This window comes from Gambusia affinis, linkage group LG21, assembly GCF_019740435.1.
Source record: "Gambusia affinis linkage group LG21, SWU_Gaff_1.0, whole genome shotgun sequence".
Lineage (NCBI taxonomy): Eukaryota > Metazoa > Chordata > Actinopteri > Cyprinodontiformes > Poeciliidae > Gambusia > Gambusia affinis.
This window is the reverse complement of record NC_057888.1, coordinates 13,740,652-13,753,003: the sequence shown is the minus strand read 5'-3', so window position 1 is coordinate 13,753,003 and position 12,352 is coordinate 13,740,652. Positions and strand designations below refer to the sequence as shown.

The 12,352-nt window shown below is 39.2% G+C and overlaps 1 protein-coding gene across 5 annotated transcripts in view; it reads left to right on the top strand.

The window, feature by feature from the left end:
• Window positions 1-12,352, top strand: part of cntnap2a (contactin associated protein 2a) — a 283,391-nt gene that overhangs the window by 250,375 nt on the left and 20,664 nt on the right. For all 5 annotated transcript variants that reach the window (XM_044103978.1, XM_044103977.1, XM_044103979.1 and 2 more), the window contains 3 exons: window positions 1,325-1,561; window positions 5,297-5,530; window positions 5,614-5,747. In XM_044103978.1, coding sequence (XP_043959913.1) covers window positions 1,325-1,561; window positions 5,297-5,530; window positions 5,614-5,747 — 605 coding nt within the window. The remainder of the gene's footprint in view (window positions 1-1,324; window positions 1,562-5,296; window positions 5,531-5,613; window positions 5,748-12,352) is intronic.

Here is a 12,352-nt window from a genome sequence, read left to right as displayed (position 1 = left end):
CATTAAAAACTGAGAAACTGTTTTTTATGTTTCTTTTTTCTTTTATATTTACAAGCCATTTTTCAAATTGGTCTTATCTCCACATTTCCACTTTTACCTAAGTATATTATTTGTAACTGATGCATCGCGTGTATACTTTTGAATTACAGACTATAGTCACTCTCCATCAAGCTCTATTAGATGGCATTTAGGAGACATAAAGAAGCAGGACGCACCTGTGCTTCAGGATGTGTTGGTGTATACGTGCCTGCCTCAGTCTCTGCAGGCATCAGAGCCTGCTGTCCATTTAATCAGAGACTGATTTAGCCCTGGGTAAACAGGTGGCAGAAACCTCCAGCCAATCAGTGCTACAAAATAGATTAATTAAGAGGTCTACTAAGAGTGTAATTCTTTATGAGACTGGAAGTGGAGAAAGCAGGTGAAAATCCACCTGCATCCTGATTTCTGAATGATGCATTGGCTGGAGAGAACCAGTGCATGTTTTAGTACATCTTTCTATTTCTATGATCCCGCAGTTAAGTAGTTAAGTTTCGTTTCTTTCCTTTATGTGAAAATGCTGATGAGGGAGGAAACAATTTGCACATTCAAGTTTCCTTACATGTCCTTTTCAAGTTGTTATTTCTCCCTAAGCAAGAGGATCCAATTTGGAGACTTGAATCCCTAAAATGTCCCATGGCTCTTGTTAATGATGGGATTCACTTATGTGTGTGCATACCTGCATTTCTGTCCTATGTCAGGGTGCTTGCATATTCAAATCGATACCTGTAGGTGCATGTTTATGAGTGTGTTTATTGCTTTAGTCAGTTAGCTCCAAATTCATCTATTTAACGCCCTTACCTTGTCCATTTTAATGGGTAGTTAGACTGTAATGGTGCTAGACCAGAATGACAATGGAAGCATTTTATAAAAATGGCTATTGACACCCCAAGGCAACCCATTAATGTTTGTATTGACTCACTGAAATCAGGTACGCTGTGTGTGGCGCATTTTGAATGTGTTTGTCTGAAGAATGTAGTTTTGCATACGTTCATGCACCCATTAGCATGTGCGTGCTTGCGAGATGTTCATTAAGAAACCGTGTTCATTAGGCTTTTCTAATTAGTGAAAAATCAAATGAGTTGAAGGTTGTTTCAAGAACAGTGTCGCAGTTTGAAAGATTAGCATAACATCAGTGGCTTCCTCCAGGCTCTAGCATATTAACGTTTCTAAAACTGATTAAAACAGAGCCTCTTGCATTCAGAATGACTCCTGTAACCCTGAGTCCCATTTGTCAACTATTCCTGCTCTTCATTTCTTTCCCTGATCCCTTTCTGTTACTTCTCAGGTGCTGCAGGAGGCCAGCGGGGGTTTCTGGGTTGTATCCGAGCCTTACGGATGAATGGCATCACCCTCAACCTGGAAGAGAGAGCCAAAGTCACGCCGGGGGTTATGTCTGGTTGCCAGGGCCACTGTACCAGCTTTGGGATGTACTGCAGGAATGGAGGAAAGTGTGTGGAGAGGTATAACGGGTATTTATGTGACTGTACCACCACTGCCTTCAACGGCCCGTTCTGCACCAAAGGTAAGGACTTTTTTTTATTTATTTTTTTTTTTATTTAATGTACCAGTTTCGGCCTCAGTGTGTATTCTAGTGTCTTGTGAATATATTCTCACTGCAGTTTGCTTACCAGGCAAACTGCAGTGGGTGGTCCAGTAGTAGGACTGTGCTCTCCTTTAGATGATTCAATTCTAGTCACTCAAAGAATTTCATCACCCCAAACGTCTGGGCAACACCTTCATGGAAACTAGGATGATAGTGGAACACTTTAAGCAGGAGGGAACCTCACGCAGCTTCAGTAACTAATTGAATATCTGAGTGAAAATGGGAACCAGTTGGTCAGCACAGGTTCTCAGGCAGAAGGTAGAAATACTATCAGGGTTCTGGAGATTTCCTGGTCGTCGGAAGTTGAAAGAGCTGACTTATGTATTCCTCAGTGATCTTAATGTGATGAGAGATGGGATGGGGCTGTAGAGTTATTTGTGGGGGTAGCAGGTAGTTGACTGAAGTACACTTAAGTTAGTAATCGAAGCAAAATGTACTAGGACTATGTCTACAAGGTTCTGTACATCCTCACACTATTCCATTCAAAAACAACAAATACATTTCAAGACTTTTATGGTTTCTCATTTGTAGGATTTTTACTTCGAGCTTTTTAAACTTACAATGTTTAAGTTTAATGTTGATTAATAAAACCCAAAATCCCTGAGCCTTAGTTTATCCACTTCTACAAAGCCTTTTGTAGAAGAATTTTATCATTCACAGTCCCTTTTTAGTCCACAGAGCCAGAGTCACCAGAATTACTGCTATCGTACTTATGCTTTATTGAGCTTCATTGGCCGATACCCTACTGTGATTTTTGCTGCGCTTTGTAATTGTCCTCACTTCCTATTCAGTTTGCAGCCGTCTGTGTTGAAAGTGTTTGGGCTTATGATAAAAGCCATCGATTGGCAGTGATATTGTGCTTACCTACCAATTCTCCCTGACTTTCAGGGTGTGCTTGCTGAATACTGAGAATGTGGAAAGGCAGACCTGGGAGATCAAACTGGGGGAAATGAATAAAAATAAAATGAAATAATAAATTACTTTTGCAAAAATGTGGGTGTGTTTAGGCTTTGGAAGATCACAGACAGAAAATGTCACACAGCAGCTTTGCTTCAACTTTGCTGCATATTGCTAAAACACCATGTTTGTTTCATAGGGATTCATTAGATAGTCTATTAAAGTTCTACTTCCCAGAACAAGTTTTTGTAAAGCACTCAGGGGAGAAGAGCAGCAATGTTGTCAGAGGCGTTCTGCTAGCTCCCAGTCAGAGAGTTGATCTCCGACACGTGAATTAATTTGTTTCCTAAAGTTGAATGGTGTTTTTCCCCTGCGCTCTTGGCAGGGGGGTGACAAGATGACAGAAAAGCAGTGTGCATCTTTTTGTGGGTAGTTGTGCTTGTGTATGTCTCTCTTTTTGTCTGTGCGCGTGTGTGTATGTGTGTGTCCTCATGTGCTATGACAGAATGACAGTGTTCAGTGATAGTGCTAACATAAGACATGAAAAGACCTCCTTTGAATTCTGTCATAAGCAATGAAGTATTTCAAGATTTAAAGAATAAAGATTAGCCTTCTGTCTGTGTAAGAGGGAGGGGCTTGCGTGGATGTGTGAATGAGTGTGTGTGTGACTTTGTGCAGGTTGTGGAGTGGGGGTGGGGGGTGTATGGGTACACATCAGAGAAGCAGACGAAAGGGAGAGAGCACACCCTTGTGTCTGTTTGGTTTTTTGCACATCACTTTAACTTCTTCAACTTCTGTTCTCTTAGATTTTTCCCATTTCTCCAAAAATTGTTTCAATCTGCTTTCTTTTTATGTTTCTCCCACTTCTTATATTCTGTTTTTCTTTAGTCTTGTCTTATTGTTTCTTTGCCCTTTTCCAAAGTTTTCCCATTCTTCCCTCTTTAATGTATCATCGCCCTTTCCACCTCCCTAACCCATCCTCCCAGTGAGTGAAAAATGCATGGAGTCAGCCATAATTGCACAGCGCATTTCCATTGTATCCATGTTTACAGAGCGCTTAGGGGACCCTCCGGTGTTATTATTATACACTCCCATTCTTTTTGCTTTTCTGCCCTTGGGGGGCATTGGGTGTCTGCGTGCAAAGGTGCATACACAAATTAATGTGTATGTACATTCATTCAGATGTGGGAGCGCAAGCATCCCACATCTGTATTACCTCTGCAGTCACACAATCACACAGAACATGCTGTGGCTCTGGTTCGATTTTCTCATTCACTTTGCCAGAAAATTGTATGTTGCCTCTGAAGCCTTCGGCTTTGAGTGAGTCACATTTTTTTTCCCCCCCAGCTAGGCAGAGACGGAGGTTGGTTGCCCACTGATTTGGTCAAAATGTTGATTTAAAAGGTGCTTAAAATTTTAAATACTCAGCTTTTTAACTGGCTTATGCCAAGTCAGCTATTTGTATAGCACACTTCAGCAACGAGGCAGTTCAATGCATTACATTTTCTCAAATGCATTTGACAAAATCATCAAGCAGATATACATCAATTGTGTTGATCAGTATTCCACTTACTCTTTAAAGTGGCCTTGGATTAGTGGTATTTTTTGTGGTTTTCTGGAAGTTTGTTCCAGATTAGGTTAGGTTAACAGAATATATCAGGATAAGAAACCACACAAGCATCTATGAACAGAAATGTTGAATTCTTTTTACAGACCTCCAATGTGAGAGGGGAATGAAATGTGAAAACATTTGAAAACCCTGCAAGGGACTAAATGTTTCTGAATTTTGTAGATATAATTTGGAACAGCTTTAATAACTTTCTTAAAGGTCGGCATAGAAAGTAACATAAGAGTACGTAGAAACAGTGTTTGTCATAAACACAAAGCAATTTGCTGAATGGGCCTCTTTCAGCGTTGAAATGTATCTAAATGTAGAAAAAGTTTCCCCCGTAAGAAAATTCCAGCCAGGAAAGTCTCTCATTTTCTATTAATAAGGCTTCTATTAAATTTAAGTAGTGTAGCGTGAAGAATTTATCAGTCTGAGTCTGGTGGGAGACAGGGGTGCAGTGAAGCTTTATAAAATTTATATAAATGTGTTCAGTTGCAATTTTGTGTTCAGGAGGGATAAGACAAACATGTCATAGTGTATTCTACACAGAAAAAAAGAAAAACAAACACTTTTCTGTTTGCATTTCCCACTAGCCTTCTTTTTAGGTTGATAGTGTTTGTCTCTGTTTTTAGCAGACCCAGATTGAATGCACTCACACACTCCAAACAAAGGGCATAACTGATATAGGTTGCAGAAAATAAGGTTGCTTCTTATGAACGTTTGATTATGAGAATCAATAAGCCCCCTGGGATGGTTAAAGCATGACATTAGGTTTGTTAGTGTACTGGTAAATGGTGTGTTGTTTGGTTTCAAGTGCTGGAGAGCAGCAATTTAACACCCACTTTACTACACCTGCTGAACAGAGCCATGCTCATGTGTGTGTTTATTCCCCTCTGGCTAAATATTATGTTTACCAGCTTGTGTCTTTGCATGTATGAGTCAGTGAGCGGCTCCCTGTGGCTTGGTTATGATCCAAGGTGTTTTTCTTACTTGCTTAATTTTTTTTTTCTCTTTTCTCTTGCTGGCTTTTCTGGCACACATGCAGATGCACTCATGTGTATTTCCTCTATGCGTGCCTTTCTCAATTGCGCATATAATATATATATATATTTTTTTTTTATTTTTTATTTTTCCTTCTTCTCACCCAGATGTTGGTGGCTTCTTCGAAGCAGGAACACTGGTCAAATACAACTTCATGCCTGAACCAGTTCCAGGGGCCAGTAAAGACACAAAATCCTTGACGCAACAGCTGATGCCGAACGACGTGAATTTAACAAAGGAAGAAGTGACCCTCAGTTTTAGCACATCCAGTTCTCCAGCAATTCTCATGTATGTGAGCTCCAAGACGCAGGACTACCTGGCCGTGGTGTTGAGAAACAATGGTAAGGCTGACGAGCACACATGCAGTTTGCCAGTTCTTACTCGAAACAGCAAAACTTCAGCCGTGGCTGCGGGTCTCTTCAAGGTTCACTGCAGGTCCGGTATAACCTCGGCGGTCTGAGGGAGCCGTTTGCAATAGATGTGGACCAGCGCAACCTGGCCAATGGACAACCACACAACATTAACATGTCCCGTCAGAACAGAAGCATCTCCATCCAGGTACAGTCTCGGCACACACATACATCTAAACCTCTCTCCTGCTTTTGCAGCTTTGAATCAATACTCAGAGCAAGGGGGGTGGGAGATCTTTAGCTTGAAATCCATACAATCAAGTGGTGCGCAAACTGTCACTGAACCGCTGCACATAGATATAAAAATAAACAAAATTTTTCTGTGCAATCTCACAACCCAAGCAATACTTTAATGGATTGTTTGCATTCTCCTCCCAGCTTGCCTGTATCCACTTTTAATCTACTTTCAGAAGCAACCTAAGCACAGTAACAGAGAAAGTATCGATCTGTGTGTGTTCAATGAGGGCACATTGCTGTGTGGGTTTTAACTGCAGCCATTACTTGCATACGCAAAGTATGCAAGTCTGCACAGTGATGTGAGGCGCATTAGGAGACGCTGAATACTTCTGGAATATGTCTGTAATGCATTAGGGAAGTATTTTTTTACCCTCTTTAACTTTTCCCACATTTTGTCACATCACAGTGTTTTCATTGGGATTTTATATGACAAATTACCTCAGAGTAAGGCATAACTAGGGAGTGGAATTAATGTGATATATGGCTTTTATGTTTTTTATTTAAAAATAAATGTTGAGAAACAACTCTTATGGCGTTAAATAAGTTTCAGTGAAACCAAATGCCTTCAGAGGTTATTTAGCTAGTAAGTAGTCCATCTGTGAGCAACAAAGTCTCAGTAAACATCCAGATGCTCTGCATAGGCCTCAGACGTTTAATAGAGAACATTACTGAACAAACTACATTATGAAAACCCAGCAAACAGGTCAGGGATGAAAGTTGTGGAAAAGTAAAATGTTGAGTTAATTTCCAAAATAACATTCAAATGTATCTCACCGAGCGCTGCCTAATACATCACATGAAATATGAGAATGTGAACTAACTAAGACATTGCCATGCACCTACACTGACAGCCCGGGCAGGTGGCGCTTCTGTCAGAAAAGCAGCCAAGAGGTCACTGCTCATTCTGAAGGAGCTGCAGAGACACAACCAGCTGCTAAGCACTATATAAAAAATTGACTGGTTGATTGATCGATGTCCACATATATAAAAAGATGTTTGATCATTTCTGCCGGCAGTCATTCCCCAATGACCGCTGGAGATAGGCACCAGCATTCCTCACAACCCTGCAAGGATAGGCATGTTAGATGATGGATGGATGGATGCATATTTTTTTTCTCATTGTCTGTCATTAAATTAAGATAATCTCTTTGATAGAGACTGACTTTCTATCAAGCAGAAAGTGAACAGAACACTGTATATAGAACATCTCGTTACATTGGGTATTTATATCAATGAAAACCTCACTTTTCTGAAAAGGAATCGGAAGAACCAAGGGAAACTTTTTATCAACGGACAACATGGTGGTGGCAGCATTGTTTCTCATTTATCAGGGGCAGGGAAGCTGGTCAAAGCTGATGACAAGATGAATTGTCATCAACTACAGGTCAGTCCTTTTAGACGTTGCCAAAGACTTGAGACTGGGGTGGAGGGTCAAAACAGTAGTTCCAAAATACAGTACAATTTTCAAAGGAGTGGTTTATATTAAAGCACCTTTATGTATTAGAAAGACTCAGTCCATGAAAGACTTGAAAACTAATGTTAACAGGTCGCAGGAAGGGTATTTCTTGAAAATCATACGCTGTTGGATCTAACTTGCAAAGAAAAAAATTAAACAAATTCAGGTATGGCCTTGTAAAGAAATGCCTCAAAAGACTGATAGCTTTAAAAAAGCTGGTTTCAAAAAGTGTTGACACATGCTGGGCTGAATGCATACGAGTGCTACACTTCACAACATGTCACTTTCCTTACCCTTCAAAGGAATGTGCTATTTTGTGTTGCTTTGTTTAGTATATGAAAATTCTAAGAATAAGCATTGTGGTTTGTAACAATTAAAAAAATGTTTGGGAAACTTGAATGCTTCTCAAATTTAGCTGTGTGATATTTGGTTGTGTGCAGTTTCAATGCTTGATGCAGATTGAGCAAGACGACTTAACAACGTTTTTATAGTGTGACTGTTTTTTCTTCAGTTTAAGGATGACTATACATTAATGATCATTTTGACCTGCAGTAGTTTAATTTAATCATTTAATATTTCTATTCAATTGTATTGCCTTTTTGTCATTTCTCAAAAGTCTGTCTCTTGCAATTAGGGAAAACCAAGAAGCAGACAAACATGTGAAAACTTAAACTGTATCTTTCACCTCTTTTTAGACTTTAGATAATTTGGGCTGATATGTTTGCGACTCCTATGTATCACTAGTTAAACATTAATAAACAGTTTGTATGATATGTTTCACACATATAGTGAATTCTCAGTATAAAATTCTGGATATCCAAAGATTAGTTAAGTCTTATTCTAATATTCAAGAAACCAAACACCCCCTAGTGATCAAAAGGAGACATTACATTGTTTGAATGAATCTGACTCCCTTGTGCCTGCAAAACATTGCTGAAAGAATCTCACATTGGTTGTCAGTGCTATGTATTTCCATGTCTGTTTTGTGTTTTCTGTTATACAAAAATATAGAATGTTGCAAAGGTCCAAATCATGGATTGTTGCTCTGATATTCATTTGTAGTCAGAGGTGGACTTAACCACCTCTGACTACAAATATCAGGCCTAAATGTTTAGTCGTCCCAAAAGTTGTTTTCTTTTTTGTTGTTGTTGTTTAAATCAATGTTTTGGAAACTATCCATTTTGCAAGTTTCAAAATAAAACATACAGACCTATAACAACGTTAGATGTTTAACTTTGTCCAACTTCTGTGGAGATAACCAGTGTTCATTAATTAAAGCTTAATAATAACCTAAAATGTTTTTACACAGACGAAAAACCCTTGTCCTCAAGCATGCCAGATGTAAGAAGAACAAGCTTTCAAAAGGGAAAGCATGTGCATTTCCTCACCACACAAAGGTCTAGCATGGATACACTTTGTTTTTTATTAAAGCCTTTGCTGCACTGTTTCCTATTCTTTTATGTGTGCTGTTGTAATGGAAAACACATCTTAAAGTGGGACTAAATGTGAAGAAATAAAAATAAAAAATTGTGGGACATCAAGTCCTATCACGTCTTTGCGGTATATATGTCTCTTTTGATGTGCTGCTTTTCTGAATAATGCATGTGTACTGGGATCAAAGGTGTGGAAGTCAGTGCTCTGTTGTCAGAAGTGTGTTACGTTTTGGTGACATCATCATCTTTTTATTTTCTTTTTCCGTTCTTGAACTCTTACACTAAAGACTCATGACTTCACTTCAAATTGTGAACCCCCTTGGCTTGAAAAGACTGGATATCTTACATCAAACAGATAGAAAGTTACAGCATAAACTTGCCTGCTATGCAATCATGGAACTGTTCCAGGCACACTTTCCTGCCCACTGTGCACCCCCTGCTAATTCCCACAATTGCCTCCTCCTGTTGCTGGATCATGCATGCCGCATCTACCATCTGTCTACCTGCTTTTCCTTCTTACTTTGGCAGCATAGGCTCCAGTGGTTTAGGGGAGTTGTTCTGTCATCCAGTGCTGTAAAAGGGGTGTTGGTAAAGTTGAAGCAAAAAACAAAATTGGGGAGAATACTATGCAGCATTACTCTGTACCACACTGTTAAGGAAATGTCAGTCCTGTATTCACTTGGGACTTAACTAGAGTCTTGGGTGGAAAGAGAATGACTTTGTCCCACTTCTGGTGTTCAGTTTTGAGTAAACACACTTTAAACTTTAATGCTGCCTGGACTGCATGTGTTATCACTTGCATAATCTTTGTTTTTTGATGTGTTACAATACTCTTGCTCCACTACACCAGGGGTGTCAAACTCCAGTCCTCGAGGGCCACAGTCCTGCAGTTTTTAGATGTGCTACAGGTACAAAACACTGGAATGAAAAGGCTTAATTACCTCCTTCTTGTGTAGATAAATTCTCCAGAGCTTTATAATGACCTAATTATTTTATTCAGGTGTGGTGCAGCAGAGGCACATCTAAAAGTTTCAGGGCAGAGGCCTTCCAGGACTGGAGTTTGACACCTGTGCACTACACCAATTTGACAAGGAATATTCCTGCTAAGCCATGACATGATGCAAGTGAAATACAATCTCATCTGGACAAAATACACACAACTCTGGGGGGAACAGTTTGCTTGATTCCTCCTACATTTCTTACTTTAGTTATAACTTGCTCTGCTGTCTGTGAGCAGCTCCATAAATTAAAAAAAAAAAAAAGCCTCCACAACCTCCTGCATCACTGACTGCTTTACAAACAGACCACAGTCAGCTGACTGAAGAGATGAGTGGGTGGACAGCAGCACAGGATCACTGCAGGAGACTATACTCTCACTATTTCTTTGTCCTGGGAACTGCTCTGTAGGTTTCTGACATAACTAATCCTTTGACAAGCTGCAGGCTTTTCTCTGGGTGGTCCATCGCTACCCCTTTGGATGTCTGTTTGCCAATTTCTGGATTCCATGCTGTGCCCTTGTCGTGATCTTTGCAGGATGCCTGACTTGCAGAGATAGCGAGGCCGTGCAAGAAGACAGTGCTGTATTGCTTTATTGAGAGCAGAGGAACTTTCAAGTCTGTACACATGCTTTTGCAGTTATCCTCAGCTGTGTGCATTTTATACTGCTTTTTTTTTTTTAAAGCTCCTGCAAAAGATCCTGTGGCTAACTTGTTGCTCGTGAGAATGATTCTTTTTTAAGATAAATAGGCTTTTTCAAGAAGGGATCTTAGTAGGACTTTATTTAACAGGGATTTCTCCAGCCCAAGCTTCCAGTCTCATTTTCTTAATTGAAACAGCAGACCCTAGAGATCTCTCTGAGAAAGCTCTAAGCACGAGGTACCTTTATGTTACCGCTCAAGCTTGCAATATTAAAGAGCAGTCAGTAAGTTCAAATTGTATTCAGAAATTTTATGTACAAATATTTACTTATTAAATAAACATAGTGATCAGCTGTACAGTGGAACATTACCTTTAAATTCACTCTAGCAGCACTCTAGGTACTACCTTACTTTGGTGTTATCACTTTAAATGTGCACTCTTAAGTAGGTTTTTCAAAAATGATCAATACTTTTGATTAATACCTTTGTGCAAATTGTTTTGGATACTTCTTTCCTTCAAAATTGAGACAAGTTGAGCCTTTTATGCCTTCAAATTGACACACAACCTCACTGCAGGCACACACACACACAAACACGCCCTCCCCTTGTTTATAGACATTCTCCTAAAAGACCATGGCTGAAAATCAAAAGAGTGAGCTGCTTCTGGAAGCTTAAAACTCCATTAACATGGCAAGCACATAGTAAGAAAAGGGAAAGGCAAAACCATTGTTCAGAGGTATTTTTCCTGTCAGGAAGACAAACATAAAAAGCCAATATGAAACCTTCAACTACAGAGCAGAGGCTACAAAGGCCTAGTACAACCAGTGTAACCATGCTAAAAACTGACACTCTGAAGTTTAAAGTGGACTTTAAAGCTACTGTTCCCCATCAGGGAAGAATCAGGCATAAACTAACATTTGCTGTATAAACATTAGCAAGTTAGTGATCGTCCCATTGAGATCTGTGTACTGACCAACTCCCCATGGCACAACAAATCCAGTCTACTGCCAGGAAATCTCCAGCAGCAGATGGTTTCATCTGTAACAAAACGCTGAAGCATCCCCTAGCGTTTCTCTGTTCAGAACCAGAGGAAGTAGCAGCTGATGTAGCAAATAACTAAACGGTGGTTTCGGACCCACTGGCGAGCTCTGACTGGAACAGAGGTCAAGTCAGAGCTGGCCACAATATTTCCTACCAACTCTAGTTGATCCCAAAAGAAAATATGGTGCATAACTGGCCAGAAACTTACATCTTGAACAACCGTTGTTGTTCAAGAACACATTTGTACAGACCAGATTCTTGTTTACACTGCAAAATATTCTGATTGCCAATTATATGCGGAACTGAATCTTAGGTAAATACTTCCATAAAGGATATTAACACTTCCTCTACAATTGTTTAATGTTTTGTTGTGCAGAAAATTGACACGTCAAAGTTTTGTTTCTAAATATGTGCTATAGCAAGCACATATTTAGAGACATATATATATATATATATATATATTAGTAGGAAACTTAAAATCTGAATTATGATACATTATATTGAAATAATATATTTCTGGTAATTATTATTAATCAAGCCTTCTCTCTGGCTCATTGCTTACAGTCACATTGTGCAGCAGGAGAAATAAACTAAAGAAAATGAAATTAAAAAATAAGCGTGTTTTTCTCATATCTAGATAATCAGATTAGATGCATCCATATTCTTTTATGACGTATCTCTTGGAACTGTTGATTACTGATTATTGATGATTCTCACAGCATAGGACTTGATCTGTGTTTTGAATATCAACTCAACAGGGGATAACACTTACTAAAATATTCCAGTGTTTTCTGTTCCGTGTGCTAGTTTTGCACAGTGTTAAGAATTAGGATGAGCACTGGAGGGCTTGATGTGGTAATTTAGTTTTAAGAAAAACAAAGTGATTATCAAAGTAACTGTAGGGGGAAAAAAATAGATAAAATTTATAGATATGATGTTAAAAGTAAAG